The 23215-nt window shown below is 39.2% G+C and overlaps 1 protein-coding gene across 4 annotated transcripts in view; it reads left to right on the top strand.

Annotated features, from left to right (window-relative positions):
- The first annotated feature begins 6508 nt into the window (after positions 1-6508).
- EFR3A (EFR3 homolog A) overlaps positions 6509-23215 on the top strand; it is a 76181-nt gene continuing 59474 nt past the window's right edge. Inside the window, exons 1-3 of one of the 4 annotated variants that reach the window (XM_015618900.3) lie at positions 6509-6749; positions 11192-11245; positions 16673-16753. In XM_015618900.3, coding sequence (XP_015474386.1) covers positions 16741-16753 — 13 coding nt within the window. In that variant the 5' untranslated portion in view covers positions 6509-6749; positions 11192-11245; positions 16673-16740. Of the gene's footprint in view, positions 6750-10898; positions 11069-11191; positions 11246-16672; positions 16754-23215 lie in introns of those variants that run through there. The other 3 variants (XM_015618901.3, XM_015618902.3, XM_015618903.3) reach the window with 3 other exon arrangements.

The raw sequence follows: 23215 nt of genomic DNA on the forward strand, positions 1-23215 counted from the left end.
AATGTGGCTAAAATTGATCTGTTGTTTCCCAGCTTATTAGAGATTGGTCAGTGTGATTGCAAAAGCCTTAGAAACCTAGAAAAAGAAAAAAGTTATGGGACATAATGTGCATTACTTGTTGTCAGTACTTTAAATGATACAGAATAAATAGTTTTTGCAGCAAAAGCAAAGATTCTTGGAGCACATTAATGCTTTTTTAGTGGGTTTTAATTGATTCCCCAAAAAAATATAATCTAGCCAAGACTGAAAATGGAAGAGATTAATTAGATTCTATTTTTGAATGTTATGGTAATCAAAAATGTTGACACTATTTTCCTATTTTACAGCAAAACGAAGAGAACGCTTCAAGTGAAGATCCACAGAATATGCCAAGGTACATCAGCAGCCCAGTAGAATGCAGTGAGAACTTGACAAATACATAAAGTTACTGATTTTGGTGCATGAAATACTGCAGTGTGACCACCTGTGCACGTGGCTAGCTCTCCTTACAGATAGCATTTCAGGAAATCTGAGTTCCACATGGAATGTTTGAGGCATGCCATTGCCATCCACTCCTTTACTGAAAGCTCTTTACTCAAAAGCTGTACTCTTTCTGCCCTCAGTTGGACAAGTTAAATTTTAATCACACATACCTGACTTTAATACAGTACTATAATCCCATTTACTTTATAGAAACACTGCCTATTCTAAAAATAAAATCTATCAAGATTGCTTCAATCTGCCAGAAAAATCATAGACAAACCTGATGACATAAAAGATGGAAAATATGTAATACAATGGAATAAGACTGTTTCCTCTGAATAATTTTGTTGCAAAAGGCCATTAATGACTTAAGAATAAAACCTCTGTGAATCATAAAGTATTATGTGTTTCCAAATACATATGTGTGTAGATATATGTCATATGAGAATCTTTCTTAGTCCCTTTAGTTAGAAAGTATTTCTCTGTAATACTGACATGATGTGGAATTAACTCTGCAGGTATATATGCCATGATTTTGAAAGGTATGTGGGGATTTGGGCTGCAATTTTAAGATTTTTGCTCTGAGACATCTTCAAGACTTTTCTGTCAGTGGCAGCTCAGAACTTCCTGGGAATTTCTAAAAAGTGTAGTGTTTCCAATCTATTTTTGCTGTCCCTCTGACAGCTGTCATCCCAGTGAGCAGAGCTGTCACTGAGAACTCAAGATGAGACTGGGGAAAAAAACTGGTATCAACCAGGAACTACTGGATGCAGAACTGGCATGAACTCTCTGCTTTGCTTTTCACGGCTGGTTAATATCGTCAGTTTGCATCCACCATGGCTCCTGACAAAATTAACAGTGACAGAGTGAAAGTCCTAACACAGGCCCTGGGGATTTTATCTCTGCAGTTTAACAATGCTGTAATGGGTTGACCTTGGCTGGATGCCAGGTGCTCACCAAGCTGCTCTATCACTCCCCAGTAGGGCAAGGGAGAGAAAAATAAGATAGAAAACAACTACTAGTACACATAGAATCCTTTCACTTGACTCCCAGGGAAGTAACCACAAAGTGTGCATTCAAACTTTGGGGAAAATCCCTTCACATTTCCAGGGTGTGTGTAGGAGATTTCTGATTTTGTGAAAGTTTTGTGTAGCTTTTATAGCTTGTAAAGTGAAGTGTCTGTAGGTCAGAAATTCCAGTTTATCTCCCTACATCTTGTTCTGAAGTCCAATGTTTATTGTCAGCTGGGAATTCCACCTCTGGCACCAGAGGTAACTCCCTACTGGACAAATGTCCAGCCTGGACAATTCATGTGACGGGAAGAATTCCCAGAGCTGTCACACCAGCTGATAGAACAGATAAGCTCTTCTGTGGTAGGGGGGAGAGCTCCTACCACACCTATGCAGGTCCCTTTAACCTACATTGCTTTATGGCAAAAGCAGCTTACAGATGAATTTGAATTAATCTTTACTTTCTCAAAAGTTTCTTCTGCTGTATTGCCCCACACAATGATATCATTGACGTATTGCAGGTGTTCCAGAGCTCCATCCTTTTCCTGTGCAGTCGGGATCAGTCCCTGGCAGATGGTTGGGCTGTGTTTCCCATGAGGCAGTTGATTCCACCCCTACAATTGAAAGCAAACTGTGGTCTGAACTCTGCTGCCAGAGGGACTGAAAAAATGCATTAGTGATATCAATTGTGGCACCATTTGGCTGCCTTTGACTCCAGCTCATATTGGAATTCCAACACATCCAGCACAGCGGCACTCAGGGGCAGCATGACTTCATTTAGGCCATGGTAGTCCACTGTCAGCCTCTATTCCCCACAGACTTTTGCACTGGCTACATGGGGCTGGTAGAAACATCTTCTATCATCAACTACATTTGGATGGTAATAAAATGTTGTAGTTGCCACCCATTTATAGAATTAACCATAAAAATGAAAGGTTGGAGAAATACACCAACAAACATATTAACAAAATTATTATTTGGTGTCTTATTATATAGTTATAACATTTCATTTTCATTTCATGAAATGCCTGTGAGCGGCTTTCTTTAGTGGTGGCTGAGCAAGCAATGGACTCATTGCTATGAAAATTGTTTTTTCACTATTGAAAGATGAAATTAATGTTATAATGGATTGTAACTATTTAGGAACTGGATTATTAAATGTTCACTAATCCAGCCATCACTCGTTTCTGTTATTGAGTACTGAACATTTCTGTTTTTCTCTACTGCAACATTTTAAACTTAACAGTACCCTTCTTACACAGGTATAAAAGCATTATCAATTTTCTATCATTCCTGTACTATATTGTTGTTGAGGTACATTAATTTCCATGGGATTTTTTACTTTTATTTTTTTTCTTTAAAAATCCTTGAAGAACTCATTCTCTTAGACCATCTAAGGCTAACTAATCATTCCTGATATCCCTTGAACCTCTGTGAGCATTTCAAACTGAAGTACTTTTTGCTGCTTGCTGCAAATACTGAGCATTTGATTGCAGCCTAAGGTGATTTAGTAATCCAATCATAAAACATAGAACTGCTGATGCAAAATTACTCATGCAATTCACATTTTATTGTTGGCTGCTGAACAAGATGCTTCTGTCTCACACTTTAGATACTACTCAAGTGAAAGCTCTAAAGCTCTGCTAATATAATAATCATAGAATCACAGAATGGATAAGGCTGGAAAGGACCACTGTGGGTTACGTGGTCCAACACAGGCAGGGTCATCCCACAGCACATGGTAGAAGATTGTATTCAGATGGCTCTTGAATATCTCCAGTAAGGGATACTCCACAAAATCTCTGGACAATCTGTTCCAGTGTGCAGTCACCCACACAGTAAAATTCTTCCTCATATTCAGGTGGAACTTCCTGTACATCAGTTTCTGCCCATTGCCTCTTGTCCTGTTGCTGGGCACCACTGAGCAGAGCCTGGTCCCTCTTCTGAAATCTCCCTACAGACACTGACACACATTGATGAGGTCTCCTCTAGTTGCCTCTTCTCATGGCTGAACAGACCCAGCTCCCTCCATTTACCTCTGCTGCCATCCACTGGACCTGCTCCAAAATGATGACCATCACTTCTTAAATAACTGTAAAATCAGGTCACTTGGGCCATGGAATTTTGTGCATATGTGGACCAGCAAGTGTATAAACTGCTGCTCCTGGAAATTTAGGAGATATTCAAGCAAAACTGGCCAGTCCATTTAGATGGGCTTGGGATGAGCGGTCATAAAACCAGATAGTTGGCCTGAAAATTAGCCATGCAGCAATGTTTTATGCATGCAATTCAACTTTTTCTTAATCTTACTGAGTAGTTTGATTGTGAGCCTAGATGTGGTCAAAGGAGAAGGTCCATCTTTTGTTGATAGTAAATGAAAAATTGGTGTTGGACAAAAAGGTGTCTGGATACTCTTCTGATGTCCTCACTAAAAGGGAAAATTCTTGTCATTCACACCTAAATTTGCTACCCATTACATAACACATAAGGAAGCTCAAAGAGATCAACTCATACATATTCATAGACTACAGCTGTTTCCTCTGTTTTGAAACTAAATTAGGAACACAAGTTGTTTAAAACAACATCACTACCATTATGCTAAGGGCTTTATTGACTTTTATTGAGTACCACATACCACATGGTTTATGTAATAATGTAATAAAAGAGGCCTGCTTTAAAACATATCAGCTGTCTTCAAACAAATCGCAATCCCTGTATTTATTCTGTTATCTGAGCTTTGTAAGGCTACTCCATATGCACAGATGTATTTAAAACAATAAAAATGGGGGAAAACATTTTGAAAACCCTCAGAGAATAAAGAATATTCATCACGGAAATGGGAACTATAATGTCAGGCAACTGAAACTGGTTTAAAACTGTTCTAGAGAAATCAGGATGTTACTCAGAGTGTTACATTTAATATCTGTGAGTAGTGGCTCCAACCTGGCTTGCTGCTTGTTTTGTTTAGACAACTAGTAAGATCTAGCAATTGCACTACTTGCCAGAATTCTGCTGAAACCATATGGCATGACGAGAATGTTGGAGCCTGCATGCCCTTATGCAGAGATAAAAGAAAAATGAGAGAAATAGCTGGAATGAAACATGCCAGTGAAGAGAGCAGACTGCCTGTAGCTGATGGTTAGAAGGACAATCTTTGAGCTAAAGCTGAGTCTGACATGAGTTAAGACCATAATAATGCATTTGAATTTTTGGCTGATGAAAAAAAATTAAAACTTTCCTCTAGGTTTCAGAAAATAAGGAGGATTATTAACACCAGCTGTAATTAAAGGACAAAGGGCAAATGTAGATCTGTGTAGTTCTGACTGTTGTTGGCAGGAACTTTAATAAATTGGCTGCTAATGCCAACATGTTCTGCTTTGCAGGCAGTGACTCAATACACATATATATGGAAGGCTGACTGTTCACTGTGTCTCATCACTTTCATTATGTTTGGCCCCAAGAGTTCAAAGCCCTAAGCTGTATTTCAGAAATCATATAAATGAATAAGAAGAACTACAGTTTGCTCCTTTAACTTGCTCAGTTGCACCCACATGTGACAGTCTGTCCAATTTTCGCGAATTAACATGTTTTGGATACCGCTGAGAACTGTGAGACGTGTAGACATCTCACTTCCGCAGTTTCACATTTTAGGGTTTATTTTCAAGAAACACAAGTGAAACACTGATCCTGTTTCAACAGGATGAAAGGAAAGTTTCAAGTGATATCAAAAGTGTAAGAAAATGAAATGCTACTTTTTAACAGATGCGACATAAGCGAAAGACATAAACTCAAATGGATTGATGTGTCCTGCTTTAGAAGGAATACTCCAACAGAAATTTGGCTTTTAGGGCTCTGGGCTGGACTGATGGGCCAAGACCAATTGTATGAAGTTCAACAAGGCAAAGTGCCAGGTCCTGCACTTGGGTCACAACAGCACCATGCAGCACTGCATGCTTGGGTTTGGAGAAGGCCTTGGGGGTGCTGATCAACAGTGGCTGAACATGAACCAGTGTTTGCTCAGGTTGCCAAGAAAGTCAATAGCATCTGGCTTGTATCAGCAATAGTGTGAGAGCACTGTCTGTCTCCCTGTACTCAACACTGGTGAGGCCCCACCTCAACTCCTGTGTGTTCAGTTTTGGGCTCCTCATGACAAAAATGACATTGAGGTCCTGCAGTATGTTCAGAAAAGGACAACAGTGTTAGGGAAGGGGCTGGAGCACAGGTCTCATGAGGAACAGCTGAGGGAGCGCAGAGATTTTAGCCTGGAGAAAGGGAGGCTCAGAGGGACCTTCTTGTTCTGAAAGTGGGTTGTATCCAGGTGGGGGTCAGTCACTTTTTTCCAGGCAAAAAGCAACAGAACAAGAGGAAATGGCCTCAAGTCACACCAGGGGAGGTTCCATTTGGACATCAGGAAAACTTTCCTTACTGGAAGTGTGGTTAAGCATTGGAAAAGGGTGCCCAGAGAGGTGATGGTGTTCAAGTGCCGGACATGGCACCCAGTGTCATGGTCTGCTTGACAAGGTGGTGTCGCATTATGGCTCGGGTTCAATGATCTTCGAGGTCTTTTCCAACCTTAACGATTTTATTTAACGCTTCCGATTTCCCCTTGCCTGTCTGGAAAATTTGGCATCAAAGGCATCAGATTTGGAAACTGGCAGTATTATTTCAAGGAAAACAGACAAGAGATTAGGAAATTGTGCTGCCTTGGGTTTCACTGACTTTCACCGGGGTTTGGCATCACGGTCTGTATAGATGCGTTTCAACTCCGGTCTCAGGGAAGCGTCCAGCACCGCTCGCCATCCCCTGCTCCTCCCCTCAGTGCATAGCTGAGAGGAGCCCAGCGCCGCGCCCGGGCCGGACCCAGCGGACACCGGCACCGACTCCCGCCCGCGGCACCGATCCGCCCTCACGGCGCGGCGCCGGCCACGGCACACGGGGAGCGCCGCCCCCGGGAGCCGGCGAGCCCACGTGCAAAGGCCTCTGGGAGTTGTGGTCCGCCCCCGTGGCCTCCGCCCGTCCGGCCCTCGCCTGGCGGGGCTCAGCCAGCCCCATGCCCTGGGCTGGTCTCCCCGTGCCGTGTCGGGGCGCTTCTTCATCTGCCACGACCCCTCGGCATGGCGGGCCCTCTCTGTGAGAGGGATGGGTAGAAAAGGGTGCGGAACGAGTCCTGATAGAACTACAGCTCCCGGCGTGCGCTGCGCTACGGAGAACTCAGCGGGACCGGGGGGGTGCGGGTGAAGATGGCGGCTGCTAGACAGAGCTGGAGGGGAGGCTGAGGTGAGTTTGGGGCAACCGGGCAGTGCTCCCGGTACTTGTGTTCACCCTGACAGTCGCAATCTCCCGCTGCTTTCCCCTTCTCCACGCTTGGGAATGCGCCAGAGGGGTGGGCGCCGAGGGAGTGGCGGGAGGCTCGGGCCGCCCGGCTGGCGCGGGAGAGGTCTCAGGGCATCGCCTGAGCCCGGAGCCGCCGTGGCAGCGGCTCGGGGTGTCCCTGTGGGCGCTGGAAGGAAGGAAGGGCTGGCGGGTTGGCTCTCCGCCTCCGGACGGGTCTGCTCGCCACTGGAGCTGTGGGGATAGCGGGGCTAAGGACAGCGAGCGGATCCCCCGCTTTTACCGGGTAGGGCTGTGGCTTTGGGAGTTCCCTCAGAAGGTTTTCCTCAAATGGACCTTAGGACAGCGTGATGTTAACCGAACACAATGTAAATTGACAGGAGGACGACGCTGTGAGCTTTGTTGGCTTCGTGTTTAAAGTTAATTGTGCATCACGGAGCTATGCTTTAGATAATTAAGGTGTGGGTTCACAAATCCTGTTACTGGAAACTGTAGTAGAACGTCTCTTTTTGGATACATCTGGAAAGGTGTCCCGTGGTCCTTTGAGCTGAGATACAAGGAAGGAAAGATCGTGGGGGGGATTGGCGCTGTGCTGTTGTAGGACTTGGGGGAAAGCCTGTAACTTTTAACCATGGTTTTAGTTGCTATATCAAAACTCAGTTTGCTAGCCCATATGTTACACTTTGCAAAGCTACATCAATGTTTGCTGTGCAAACTGTGTAAGCTAAACCCAGAGTTGACAGCCGAGGCTTTGGGATTTTATAGGTAGTTACTTCCTAAAGCATTTGTAATTAATTGTAAATAACTTGAAATATTTTCTCAAGTAGCTTCGGGACATCTTGCTTGAGGACTTGGTGTTAATGCTCTTACTCATATGCTAAAATTTCTTTGAGAAGTTGCTGGTTTGGAGTTGAAATCTTGATTGTAGTGCCCTGATAGGCCTAAAGGCTTATCCATCGGTTTTATCTAAGGCTTTTAATAACAATTTTTAATAACAATATTTGCCTAAAAAAGGCTGCTAGAATGAGATTATTTTCTGATTCAGGATAAAATGTCACAAAAATGTAATGAAAATACAGTTTGTGATTAAACAGCTGTTTAAGATATTGCAAATATTTGTGGTTTCGACAATAACTTCTCTCTACTTCTGATCCAAACACATGCAGTAGAAAACAATAAACAAATTTTATATTGCCTGCAAGTTGAAGGAGGTATGACAATACTCACCAGAGCTGGCAATTCAAGTATAGTGGAAAGAGATTACATTTCCAATTATAAAATCTAAATTATAAAGAGTATGGGTTAGAAACAGTTTTGGTTGATGTTTTTGACTTTAAGCTGCCCAGCCTACCTGTAAGGAAGCAATCCTTGTAAAGTTACCACACAGTCTTTAAAACTTTGTTTTTTAAAGTGAAATCAAATCATGTTTTCTGTTAGTGCATTCTCTTGGGAAAGAGAGCAAGGTAGTCTCATTAATTCAGCCAGCTTCATACATGGCATTGCCTCTCTGCCAGAAAAAAATAATTTAGATTAAAGTCAGGTACTTTCCCAGAATTACACTGTGGTATGTAAATCCATTTTATATTACATTTTTTGTGTTCTGGGAATCCTAATTGGAGCTTAACTGTCTATATTTAGGATTGGACATGTGATTTATTAATCTTGCATTGCACTGGCCATTTGCCCACATTCAAAGCTAAAGGCATTGATTAATTTTTAATTTTAAGAGGAAATATGAGTTGGGAACTACGTGATCTAAGAGGCAAATGTACAGTCGATTTTTAATTTTTCAGTTCATGCCTGTGTGGCTGTGAGGGGTGCTTAAGCCTCTGCTTTTATGTGGCTTAAGTTGGAGGAATGAATAGGAGCCCAGCTAGCAATTTCATTTTGAAGACTCAAAATCAATTTAAACATTTATGGTGTTACATAATAACATAACAAAGGGCTTATTGCAAGAAAATGCAAAACCTTTGGTATTACAACTTTAGTTTCTTTATCTGTAGCACAAGGTTATATAATTTTTTCCAGTTTAAGTCTTTTAGAGAGGTCCATTGTTTTTAGAGCTTACAGGAAAATGATCTCTGCTTTTCTGTTTGGCTATCAATGCCATTTTTGGAATCTTGTGATAATAAGAAATATTTGTGCTTATAAACTATCCTTTAATTTCAGATTCCAGTTAGTTAATGAAAAAAAAAAAAAAAAGTCAAGCTAACTGTATTTTTATCATTGTTCTGATGAGCAGTGGATTGACATTGGGTTTCCTAGCCAAATGGTGTAAAATCTCAAAACAAAAGTGGAAGTCTTTCTTTAGAAGAACAACTTTTATGTTTCATGCAATTGTTCATCTGTCTTTTAAGGTACATTCACTGTCTTTCCACTTTGACTATAATTACGTTTAGAAGTGTTGTTTTATCCTTAGGAAAAACACAGTAACTTTTAGTCCTCCACAGAAAAGTAGATATTTTGTTTATCTTTTTAATATCCAGGAGTCAGTTGCTTTGATGAAGAAAACTTTGTGTAGTACTTAACATCTGTAAGTTGCACCTGATGAGCTGTCAAATGTCACAAATTGACATGGAATATGTTAAATAGTGTTAGACTAGGAAACCAGATAGTATCCCATGATTTTCCATACCTCTCTTTTAATGAGCTATGTTCTACTTCATCGGATTTGGGGGGGGGTGGAGGGTGGGGAGGAGGTTTCCCTCTTTTGTTATGTAGAATTTTAGCTTGGTGACAAATAGCTGAGCAGATTGTGGGAAGCTTCTTGGTTTGGTTTAGTTCTGTTCTGTGGTAACAGGTGACAGCATCTGTGGATTAAACTTTGTTCTAGGCTGAGTGAGACAATGATTGAAGACTTTATGGAGAAGAAATAGTGTGGTCTGTTCTGTGTGTAGAGGCCAAGCCATCTCCATATGGAATTTTTGGTCCTGTAATAGATCATAAAATGACTGTAAAACCCAGTGAATTATTTAAAAACAGATATTTTCTATGTGTCTTAGTTGATTATACAACTTTTCTAGTAATTCCTGCAGAAAACTCTTTAAAAAAAAATCTTCTAAAAGTGAGTTGACTTTGCTGACAACAACAGTGGTTATGTTTTAGGAAAATGTATTGAATTCCTGATTGCCAGAGATTGTCAGTAAAACACTCTTGAGTCTCTGGCACTTGACTCCCTAAAACTCTCACCAGGCTCTCTGCATTTTTATTTTCTTATATGTCAGTAAATCTGTTTTCTGCAATGTTTCAGCTAGGTCCATAACTACATTCTGAGCCAGAGACTTTGCTTTTCCATGTGTCTGTTGGACATGATGATCCACAGCACATTTCCTTTTATAAAATTAGGCTGCATCTCATGCTGCCCTTGGAGAGGGACATACAGCTTTCTAATAGATGGGATGTTTTAAATAACTTACTTTGAAGTACTATTTTTAATGCCAGTTGTTGTCAACAAGTTGGAACCTTTGATTGAAATGCATAGATGTGAATAAAGTTTATTTTTAGCAACTATAAGTGTTGCTTTAATATGTGGTCATTGAAACATATGCTGACCAAATGAAATGTTTATTCTCACATTATCCATCTGTGGAATTACAATTTTTTGGTGTATGTATACATGCAATTATTAGCTGAATATTTTTTATTTAAAATTTTATTTTATTTTTGAAGACGGCAACACTCAGTGTCTTTAACTGAGATTTTGTTCTTATTTGTAGAAAGGTACATTTGTGGGGAGTTTGCATTTGGCTATTAGTAAAACCCAAGTGCACTGCTTTAATACAGAAAAATCTTCAAATTATTTGCATTTTAGTGCTAATTAACTGAACATTAGATTTGGCTACTTTTATGTCCAAAATACATTGTTGTAACTTCAGATGAGTTCATTTTATGAATATGTTTAATTACATCAAAAATCCTTCGAGCAGCTATTGTGTATTGGAGGTTGCACTCTGATGTAAAATCTGCCTTTTTTGAAACTGGGAGAAAAATACCCTAGAAAGTGCCACACAGGTTTTTCAGTTGTTTTTCATAGTGTTGAACAGAAACCTCTTTCAGGAAAGTGCTGTGGTTTACATCTGAAGTAGAAACATCGTGTGAGACTGTGCAGAATTTCGCATCCCAAACAGTGGCACTTGGGAAGGTCACAATACACGACAGAAAAATGTTTACTGCAGCATCAAAGGCAAGAACAGAATGACTGCATTTCAGGAGCTGGTGAAATCTACATCTAGTCTGGTCAACTAAGAGATATCTGGATTTTTGTGGTAACAGCCCCTTTGGTATTGAAGAATGTGACTTTGGCTCATTCTGCATAAGTAACTGAGCATATTTGCATGGAAATTATCTAAAGCTATAGTCTTGACTTTGTTTATTTGTTTTCTTCATAGTTTCTTATGTGTTTGCAAAATTGAAGACAGATCCCTGATTAACAATGCCTGCCAGTAAGTATTCTTCTCTTAAGAAAATTAAGGCAATATTTAGGGGTGTTTACTGTTATTTTTTTGGGGGTTTAAAAATTTAAAAAAAAAAAATTAATGAAAGAAACCAACATTATACTTGCTGTCATTTTTAAGAATTTTAAGATGCCAATAGTGTCTGGTCTCTGCCTTTGTAAATCTCCATATATTTTTCAAATAATAATATGGGCTCTGCATTTGCCTTTTTTATTACAATTTGACAGTATAAAATTGGATTTTGTGATTTAGACTATGTTCTGAAATACTCGTATTCAAAAATAAAAAATATATTTTTGATATAAAAAGCTATATTTTGATATAGCTAAAGTTTTATCTTTGGAAAATTACAACTAGTGTTTATAGAAGATAGGATCACTATTGAGGATAAAAAGTGATTAGACTTAAAATTTTTGACATTCAATGTTAAGTAAGATTTTTGAGGCAATTATTTCTGAGAATGAAGTTATTTACCTTCAAGAGTAGCAAGTTTTTCTAACACAAGGGATCAATTTATAAAATGTGTTATGAAAGTATAAATGTGACTATTCCTTTAATTATTTTTTCTATTTAGAAAACATTCTGCATGATCTCCAGTAAGATTGCTAACACCAGCCTTTGGATAAAGCAATCTGCTTTATCCAAAAATAAAGTATTCATAAAGTACAGTACCAGTCATACTTAGTGCATTATAATTATATAGGTTTGTAGTAAATTCCATGCATGCTTAATTTCATGAGGAAGTCTTTGAGCATTTGTTGTTTGCTGTGATTCATAATAAGCTCTGACTGTAGGGACTGGAAATGCCTTACAATAGTTCTGTGTTGTGTTGTCTCCATGCCTGTCATGTAAAATACCTTACTGTAAGATATGTCACACCTGTCATGTGAAGGAGTGTGGGGACTTTTTTTAACAATTTAAACTGAAAAAGTAATTTTTTTTTCCTTTTAAACCAGATGTGCTTATGTTTGGGGTCCTTAATCCCAATGCATGTAGAGTTTGCATTACTGCAGTCAGGTGGGAGTTAAAGGAGACGAGAAGAACTGATTGCAGTGTTTATCTGCAGCAAGACACTCAGAACTACACAGCCATTTATTTATCTTTGCCTGTATTAATGAGTGTAAGTGCATGGGTGAAGGGAAGGGAACCTAACAGATGTGTGTATTGCAATTCCTGTGAAATAACACTATTTTCTTAATATTTTACTTCCAAAAGTTATGACAGTGAGGAAGTAGAATTTAATTTTAAGGCAAGCAAGCATCTTTTTGTGGCTAATCAACAGAAGTAGAGCCTTCAGGAGTTGTGTGGAAAGGAAATCTGCCTGCTAATTTAGCCTTCTGTAAAGGTTGCATTGGATTCTTTTCAGAGCATGTTGATGAAACAGGCTGCTGCTATAGTGTTACTTTGAAATCTTAAAGTATTTGTCCTAGAAATCTGAAAATCTCAATTGTTTCCAAAGTCTGGGGAGGTTTGTGTGTTTTTTTTATTTTATTTTCACATGGAGTTCTCATACTACATGTCAAGAAGTGCATTGACCATCTTTAGGAATAAAACTTAGAAAAGGCTGTTACAAGAAGATATTTTCCTGAAGTATTTTCTGTTATGTTGCAATGAGTTCTTTACAAATGAAGTAGAAAAATAATATCTAGTTAACAGGAAATTGTATGGGTCTAAAGGCAGTGTTCTGGAATATCATGAGAGGTCCAGATAACTGGTATTACATAAAGACTGAGTAAGAGCTTGTTTGGTCTTTCTGGGGACTTCAGCTGTTCCTGGTGACACTTCAGAAGTTGGTATTGATATTACTGTGCATGGAACATTCACAGGACAAGGTGCTTTTTAACTTCTTCAGTATTAATTGGAAAAATAGGCACAAGTCAGAACTGGGCTGTGTTACTGAGAGGGGGAGAGATAAGCAAAGGTCATCTTAAATTAATTAAAATTAGCCAGAGGTGATGGATGCTCTTCTCATTGAACCTCAGCTCAGCCATGGCTGCTGGGCTGTGCATAAGTTGTTCATTGCATATTGGGATTATCACATTTTCTATTGATGTTTCTGCTTAGCTACCCCACTTAGGAATGTGGGGATTTAGTGCTGCAATGAGTCCTAAAATATGTTAAGAATTTGGTCAATGCAGTTGTCATAGCCCAAATAGAAAATTTTCAGTCTGCTCTCTTAATCTTGGAATCTAAAAGTTCCTGGCTTTGACCAGCCATGACATGACATTTGTATTGATATCTGTAGTGGAGGTGTGATGCTCTGTCATTGCTGTGACACTTGGATCAACCTTTGCAAGGTGTAACTTCTCCCTGTAATTTTTATGTTTAGCTTTATATTACGGGTTTGTCTCATGCACATGACGCGAGCATTGATGTGAGTGGTTACAGACATGGATGGTGTCTTCAGCTGAAGTTGAAATGCAAATTCTGAAATGTTGAGAAAGTAAATGTTTTCTTTCTGTTAGAGTACAGTAGAAGTAGGTTTGAACTACACATTTTATTAATTGTCTAAGATGTGCTTTATTACAAAGAAACTGTAGAGTAAAAGATTAAATAGTGTTATTTAAAAGCACACCCAAAGAACTTATGACTAGAAAGCCTCTGCAGTACAGGCAGTATGTGTTTCTCACTTGCCTCATGTGTTCTCAATTTTCCTGTTGAATAATTTGTGCAGATAATTTTATTTAGCATACTTCTGTTATGGAACATGGGTGGTTTTGGTAGGTTTTTTGTTGGCTGCATTCAAATTGAAATGTTACAAATGCTTCTGCTAAGGAGAAAAAGCTATAGGTAAGTCATACCAAAATATTTGTTGAAGATTGTCTTCTTTTTGAACATTATGTTCTGGATATTCACATTTAATCAGATGTTTGAAACACAGCTTGGTAGATAGTGGTATTTTTCTTTTCTAGAAGCAGCTAACCTACTTTCTGGGGATGTATTCCCTGACATCAATTAAATGTTTAACTTAAAGGCAGCTTTTATATTAAAATGAAATCACTTGAACTAGAAGAGAGAACAGGTGAGAACACCTGTTGACTATAAAAATATATTTTACCTGTAGTAGCTCTGTCTGTGACTTTAAAACTTTTTCTTAGCTTATTCTTTTCTCCTTTGGCTTATGCCATTAACATAATTATATCTTTGGTTTTCAAGGTTTTGTTAATAATAATTCTTAGTTAAATTGTTTTTAGCTGCTGATTAGCAGGTCCTTATGACTAACTGTAACATCTAAATTAAGAGAACAAATAAATAAAAATTAGGATTTTTCCAAATGTAATTTTCCTACATTCTTCCTTTGAATTATGGCTGTGAAATTTAGTAATATGAACACCTCCCACACTCTTCTGTCAAATATCTGCCAGTTGGAAAGGGACCGTTCTGATTTAAGAGGTGCATATATAAGTTATGTGGAAAATAGTCCATGATTTATCCTGTTCTTGGTTGCAGTGAAGAGGCAGTTTTGGTGACTTCAGAATGGCTCCAGGCATGCTCGTTAAACTACACAACATTGTTTTCTCAGCCTCCCAAACTGTGACTTTTTTCCACTTGTCTGTGCAGAGGCTGCTCCTCTGACCACAGGTGGAGCGTGCTGGTGGCTTCCCTGCTTTGTGCAAGGTGAAAACAAGCAGAAAATGGAACAACTGAGTAGTGCTTGTTAATTTCTGTATTCATGCATGCTACAGTTTTCCTTGTGTTATTTCATAGTCTTTAAAGAAATAAATTACCTACCCCCCCCCCAACCTAAAAATACCCATCAAACTTTTAAAATTTTAATTTTCTATGTGAATAGAGCTTTCTTGCCAAGTGTAGGAAGGAAAACAGCACTTGAAATGGAATTTGAAATGAGTGAATTCTTTACTGGCATTTCACATTTTTAACACATTTTAAGAGGCAGATAACTTCCTCATTTTGGTTTCTCCCCTCCCAACAATTTTGGAAAATCCATTTATTTGAGTTTTATGATTCTAGTTTTTATTGTATCTATATAATAAGTAAGTGTTAACAAGATTGGTAATGGGAACGGAAGATTTATCTCCCTGTGAAATAAAGTTCTGAAATATCAGTGGCTGGAGATGTGTTCCTAAATGTGTCTATATAAATATTTCAATGACTAGGCTTTCTAATGTTTTTAGTGAAAATCAAACCATAGTTCTTACTAATTACTGTCTCCACTCTTTACATCCAGCATACTTTTTTCCTCCTCTGGAATATGTTTCTCATGCAGCCTTCACACTTTACAATGGGACCAGCTACTTAATAAAGCACTTTTTGTAATTGCTTAGTTTATTTTATGGGGGGAGAAACCCTCTTCATTTTATGACAGCATTGTTGACTACTTAAACCAGTGTTAAATAGGTTCTATTTCTGTAACATTTTCGTATTTCAGCTATTACAGAAGAGTTACATCAGAGGTGTCTGAAATTATTGTTTGCTGCTTGATTCTTGATCTTAGGATGAGAAACATCAGAAGTCCTGTATCATGTCCTTTTCAGCTACTAAGGGACCATGGGAACTTGGAAAACAGCTGCCAGGGGAAGGTTGTGGTTTGGCATTCCTTCAGCAGTTTGCCACTTGCTGGGACAAAGCCAGAAAAGGAAAATAACTGTATTTCAGAATGTCTGTAACTATTATAATACTGTGGTCACAGAATATATAATGGATTCTTTGCATAATATGAAAGAAATGTTTTTAATGTGAAACAGACACAGGTAATTTTCAGCTAATTTTTAGGTAACTGTATTTTCTACATTGACAAAGTAGTGACTTCTCCAAATGGATCCTTAATTAAGCTAAGAAAAGAAACAAAACAGGAACTTGCAGCTGGAAAACTCTTTGTACATCTGTTTATTTAACTCACGGTACCTTAAGAGACTTTGCGTGCCATCAAATTGATGCTTCCATATTTACTGATGAATGTGCGTAGATTTCTTTAAGACTTGTTAATTTGGAACAAGTGTTCCTTTTGTTGTTTTCTGTTAGCTGTCGTTTCTATGTACACATCATCCTAGCCCCACTTGGGAAAATTAGTGTTAAGGAGCAGTTTCATAGAGAGTCAAAACCACTCGTATTAAGATAAGACATGACGAGTGATTATCATCATTCATCCTTACATTTTTTCCATTTGTTTTGGAACACACTTCAATATAGCCAAGAAACGAACAATTGTGTTTCATCCATTCCTTGTTAAAACCTGTAGAATTTATTTTTTCAGTTGTTGTTACTTATGTGTGCACAGGCTGGGCATCTAACGTGAAAAATCAAATGCTTTGGAGAAGAACTTCATTCTTTGATGTGCCCATCAAAGCCTTTGTGTGCTTTTAAACTGTATGTGGACGTTTCCCCAAATATTAAAATGTAGCTTAGTTAATTTTTTGGGCTTTATTAAAATACAGCTGTCATTGTTATTTACAGAAATCGCTTTGCAACTATCAGTCGATTAATCTTCATGTGCAGCCTTGTTTGCTATTGATTTCTGAATCATGGGACGAAAGGGTAAGAAGGCTCATGCTGATTGTGCATGCAAGTGTCCTATTTTTTTTGTGCATGACAACAAAACAAAATTGATTTTGGGGAGCGGGGGTAAGATTTCCATTATGTGATTAAATGCATGTCTCTGGAAAAGCCAGGGCGAACTCCTTTTAAAAGTATTTTGGCTTTCCCTTTCCTTGATATATGGATTTTCTTCCCACCATTGCCCACTATGAACCTCAGTGGCTCTCTAGGTAATCGCAGGTTCCTTGTGGATTGCTGAAGATGAAAGTTAGCTGTGTACATGACTCTTGGCTTTTGGAGAATGCTGTTTTGTTTCTAGGTTACATTATTCAAGATTAATTCATGCAGGAATTAGACAGAAGTTAATAAAAGGTGGGTTAGGTAGATGAATGGAGCTCTTCCAAGTCAGCCAGGAGTTCAGGAAGCATTTGGACAGTGCTCTCAGGCACACAGTGTGATTCTTGGGGCTGTCCTGCACAGGGCCAGGAGTTGGATTTGATGATCTTTGTTGCATCCCTTTGTAGTCAGAATATTCTACAAGTCTATGAATCCTCATCTAACAAGTTATAGACCCCAAGACTTCAAAATTAGTTGTCACTGTATGACTCATGTCCAGCTGGAGATCTGTTAAAGGTCTCAGTTCTTCCATTTTTCAAGAAGAGCCCAGTAGTGATTCTGAATTGTACTTGGACCTGTTACAGTATTTTGTTGATAACAGTCTGTACTTTGGCTGGAAATGGACACCCTAAGTCTTTAATTGTGGTTTGAAAAGGCTTACTCATTCCTCAGTAAGAGAATGAGTAAGGAATTCCAGTGTAACACTTAGGTATATAATTATACTAAATCAGTGCTCCTTCCTGATACTTTTGTAAAGCTGTTAATATGTAAGGAAATCAGTGAAGATAAAGCTTCATGGATATTTTGCACCAACAAATACCCAATCATTCATGCTATTAAAACAGATTTTCCTGTGTTCATTAAACTAGAATGTAACTGTGTAATGATTAGGAAAGGACTTTAGGATGATGATACCTTACTTACAAACTTTATATGTAATGAAATATGAATAGTTATAATTGATCTGTCTGACATGATTGAACTAGCATTGTTCTCTTGTAATAAATGCAGTGCAAGCTGTTTTCAAGACTTTCTAAGTGTTCGTGTTTTTTTTATTAAATGAGTTTGTGATTTGTTATTGACATTGGGTTAGACATGAGCTTGAAGTTCCTCAGAACTGACAAAACCTAATTTTTGCAAATTGAATCTGATGTTGGAATTGCAGTGTGGTTAGAAGTTATGTTTGTGGGGAAGAACTGCTGAATTGCTGCAGAAATCACTGAGCCTGTGTGCCCACAGATGTCCTGTCTGGTTTCTGGAGAAAGCTGAGACACTCAAGATTTACTGGTTAGCAAGATGTATTTATAAACCTACTTTTTTGTGTATAAACATGAAGCTGTCCTTCTCCTGCACTGGCCATCTTGTAGACTGGTTCAGTTTGGTAGGAAACAGAAGGTGTGGTAGAAAAGGGATGTACGCAGTCTTTAGGTACTGAAGGTGCGAATCCAGGAGAGCAAATCTGCTGTGTCTGTGTTCCTCAATAACTCATTTGACTTTACAGGAGGGGAGAAAATGCTTTTTCATTAGCTGGGATATATGGTTCTAGATAGGGATATGTTGTAACCTTATATCCCTCTGTTTGGGAGAAGAGCTAGTTTTCAGTTCTTGGGGGAAACCTGAATTCAAGATGAAGTGCTCTTTAGGATAGAATGCAAAAGATAACAACCATGAATTCATAATTCATATTGACTTAGAAGAAGGGATTTTTTTTCTGTGAAACTTACGTCTTTCATGTCTATGTGTAAAACTTGGAATAATTGAAAAGTTGTTGCATGGATTTCTGTTTGCTGGTTTGTTCAAAAACTGCTCTTCTGTGAGGGCAGGATGAGCTAGGTAAAACTGCAGAGACAGGAAAACATGTAAAATGGAGTGTATTGGCAGCTCCAAAGACCTGTTCTTGATAATATTCCCTATTCTTTTAGTGTTCTTTTTCTTGTTCTTTTAATGGAAACATGTATGTTTCCATGTCCAAATGGCAATATCTCATTTTGTAAATGCTTTCCAGGAATATCAAAACAGCTAGGAATAGACACAAGCAGTGCCTTGAATTGAAGATCAGTGATAGTTAAAGAAGAATTTGAATTCTAAAACCTTATTATCCTCTATGACTCTGCTTTTCAAAGTAACATTACAATATTTTTGTTTAGCATTTTATTTTTCATTAATGTCAGTACAGTTTAAACCCTTTTGTTACTGAACAGGAGCAGATGCTTTGTCATGTTTAGAGCTCTGTGTATGTGCTTCAGAATTGCTGCACTCTGTTTGCTCAGCATAAATAGAACAGTATGGTTCTAGATTCAAAGAAACACTTTCATCTACTGTTATGTAACTTTCTCTGTACACAGTATATTTCTGCAGGAAATAAACTGTATGCAATGTGGTGTTGGACTGCTTGTGAATAGAACATTTTTAATTAGGAAATGTTTTTCAAAATCTGTGCAAATGTATTGAAGCCTGTAGCTGGCTTTCCTTAGATGAAGGTAAAACTTGTTTTTGAAGCTTTGGCCGTGCTTATGTTGGTAATTAGGATGTTTCAGTCATAGAAAGGAGCTATAGAGCAACATTCTCTTACATGTCCTATAAGCAGGTCAGTGATTTATGCTGAACTAGTTAAAATCTAGTTTCCTGAGCTAACTTACCCTCTCCGTTAGCTTTGATGGTTCCAGAGAGAAGGCCTGTGAACCTTTGCTTCCTCATCATCAGGACTTTTAATCATGGCATATATGCCTTTTTTCACTCAAAAAACCTTCTTATGCCTTGTTTCTCAAGTGGCAATGTGGTACCTACTGCCCTGGTCTGTTTCAGCCCATGTGTCTGGGCAGTGTGAACTGCAAGGAGCCACTGGGCCTCTCAGCCTACCTACTGCAGTCATAGGATACCTGTGATGAAGAGGTCATGCAATGGTTCTGAGCATCCTTTTTTCTAAGGAAAAAGATGGATAGCAGCATAAGATTCTGGGAGTACCACTGCAGCTGTGTTCTTTCCCTGGACATTGGATTAAGAAAGGAAACTGCATCAACTTAAGAAAATGGAAAAAGTAGCAATCGTCAGAAAAATTCTTCATGTGGCTTTACATTCAGGTCTTTCAGTGCACAAAGTTTCAGGTGCTTTCCCTGTAAGACTTGAAACCCTGGGCACTTGCTGACCAATTATTCATTGGTTTGAAGTGGGCTTGTTGTCTGTAGGGGCAGTGATAGTTTACCAGTGCTATCCTTATAGCTCTCATCAAATAATAAAGATGTGTAGTATTGACAAAATCTTAATAAAATTCTAAAAGTAGAGAGTGTTTGACACTTTTCCATCAGTTTCTTGGTGTAGGGAAGCAACAGCTTCCAAAGCAGAAGAGGCTGTTATGTAATGCAGATTTCAGTTGACCAAGAAGATAAAACTTTAGACATCTTGACAGCTTTCCCATGTGTTAGGAGCCATTCCAGTTTCTTTTGTGATGCTGACCCTGAAATTAAAACATCTGAAAAGCAGAACTGTTCATGATTAAGTGGCTGAGATGCCAAGTAATCCCTATATGCTACTGCCCTAAATTGGGAACTTGAATGTTCCATGAATTATAACTTTTAGAGCTGTATCCAGACTTGCACTCTTGTCCAGATTCCTGTTGATGCCCCTCTCATGCTCAGGTACACCAACCAAGAGGTGTTCATCTAAAGTAACTTAATCCACATGAGTTCCTGTAGCAAAACAGAAGAGAGCAGCGAGTGTTAAAGCAACAAAATAACTGTTTTCTTTGCTGGGAGAAGAGGGTTGTGTCTAGGAGTATGAGGAAATGCGATGGAATGGGAAATGTGAACATCTAGATTAGAAATTTTGAAACTAAAAGTGGTCATGGGCTGAGTTACACAAAGAAAGTCCCTGTCAGTAGTCTGCTGTGCTGTCTGGGGTTGGGACTGGGAAGAAAAAGTATGGCCTATGCTCAAGCATGTGGGAGGGATTCTGTAGCCTGGATTTAGTCACCAAAGTACTGAGACTTTTAGACAAGTATATGTATTTTTACCAATAGTTTGCCAACCTGCTGATCAGAAGTATAGTTTGAAGGCTCCAGAGGCAGACAGTGACCCTTTTGGAATAATTTTGCCTCTGGCCACCCAGGAAATAGGCTGTCGCTGCTTGGCCTGTTGCCATTCAACCATGCATCTTTCCTCTCCTACAGTGTCCATCTCAATCCACAGGTGCACCAACCTCTTCTGGTCTTCTGTGTTAGCAGGAACAGGGTGGTAGGAAAGGTGCAGGTGTTGCTGCCCCTCTTCTCAGTGGAGTGTTAAGAAAATTAGGTGGCTTGGCCTTTGAACACACTGGACATTTACAGTACTCTTCTGTCATCTGCATCTGTCTTCTGCACCTGGGAATTGTTCAAGGATGCAGTATTCTGAAAATGGCTCATCTGGGTAAGAAGGAGAAGGATTGTCTGGAACTCAGAGGCTACTTCTATGCCAGGATCATCACTGTGCTGGGGATTTTCCATTCTCTGGTGCCCATGGGTGTTGGGAGGAGGCAAGCATTTGGACAAGCAGAGATATGTGTGTTAAGTAGCAGGAGTAGAACAAGGTTGCTGTGATAATACTTATGCTTCTTTACTTCTTTTATTCAGAATTAAGTAGTAGGTAAAGAATGTCCTCCTGGCTTAGTGTGTCAGTGAATGTGCACAGTGGGTGTTTTGTTAGTGTTAGGAGTCCGTTCCATGCTCTGCTCATTCCCTGGTTGGAGGAATAATAGCAGTTCATGTGCTTCAGAGAACACACAAAGCACTATGAGCCTCTCTTTTGCTCTCTCTTTTAGTCCAGTAGTTTATTTACATCACATTTTCCACTGATTTATGAAACGCCTTGTTATGAAATCAGTATTTGTTTAGAAATAAGGGTACAATAAAACAAAACCTCTGTGGTTTTTTTTTTCTGTCAGTTGGATTTCTCACCTAGAACTCATTTCCCAATTGCAAGCCAAATACTGAAAGCAGGAATGAAAATTGGAATTTGCCTGTTCATTTTTTTCCCTGAACAGATTTTCAGTGCCAGCTGATGAAGAGGGGTCAGAGGGATTTATGTAAATGTGTCTTTCAAGTCTCCTAAAGTCCCTTTCTTGTATTGCTTCAGTGATAGTAGTCAGAGAAGTAAATGACATTGACCAGCTTAATGGGAATATAAGTAAGGACAGGAAATAAGAAGCAAAACTCATGTCATAGAGCTTCTTCCACTGGAACCAGATTAGTTTTAGATAATTTTAATGCTGTATTAAAAATAGAGAGTGACAGTACTATCTCAAAGCAGGAAAGGAGGAGGAGGAGGTGTTGAGGAGAACAGAAATGAGCAAGTAAAGCAAAGTTACTATGTGAAACCAACAAAGGTGGGAGAAAGGAGAGACAGTATGGAAACACTGACAGTGGTGGAACTTAAGGAACGCAACTGGAGAACCTAATGTAATGGAAAACTTTCTTACAATGAATTAGAAGTCTTTAAAACACAGTCCCAAAGATACTGTCTTCCCAGGGGATTTATTCTAAATGCTACTGGCTCTGAAAAGAATACTTCATTGACAAAGCTTTGTGGTGAGCATTATTTGACTAGTTTGGGGCTTTTTCCTACTTCTTGTTAGTAACTTCACATGCATTGTCATTTCTTGCTTTCACAAAAAGTTTATATTCAAATTATTTTTACATGCTTTCACCATAGCAAAATGTGCATCTCTCCATGCTGATTCCAGCATAAAATGCTGTGGGTTTGAAGAGTGGCTGGAAAGCTGGCAGGAAGGGATGTGGGGCTGTTGGTCAGCAGTGGCTGAACTTGAGCCAGTGTGTGCCCAGGTGGCCAAGAAGGTCAGTGGTACCAATGGTCTTTATCAGCAACAGCATCACCAGCACGACCAGGGCGCTGACTCTCCCCCTGTACTCAGCACTGGTGATGTCACACCTCGAATCCTGTGCTCAGTTCTGGGCTGCCAAGAAAGACATTAAGGGTCTGGAACATGTTCAGAGGAGAACAGAGCTGGTAAAGGGTCTGGAGCACAAGTCTGAGGAGCAGCTGAGGGAGCTGGGGGTGCTCAGCCTGGAGAAAAGGAGGCTGGGAGGAATCTTACCACTCTCTACAACTGCCTGAAATGAGGCTGTACTCAGATGAGGGGCAGCCTCTTCTCCCAGGTAGCAAGAGAGAGGACAAGAGGAAATGGCCTCAAGTTGTGCCATGGGAAGTTTAGTTTGGATATTAAGAAAGTAATCTTCACAGAAAAGGTGGTTAGGCACTGGGATGGGCTGCCCAGGGAAGTGGTGGGGTCACCATCCCTGGAAGTGCTCAAAAACCATGTGGATTGGCACTTCAGGATGTGGTTTAATGGTGAACA

The sequence above is a fragment of the Parus major genome, chromosome 2 (genome assembly GCF_001522545.3).
Source record: "Parus major isolate Abel chromosome 2, Parus_major1.1, whole genome shotgun sequence".
In the NCBI taxonomy this organism is placed as follows: domain Eukaryota; kingdom Metazoa; phylum Chordata; class Aves; order Passeriformes; family Paridae; genus Parus; species Parus major.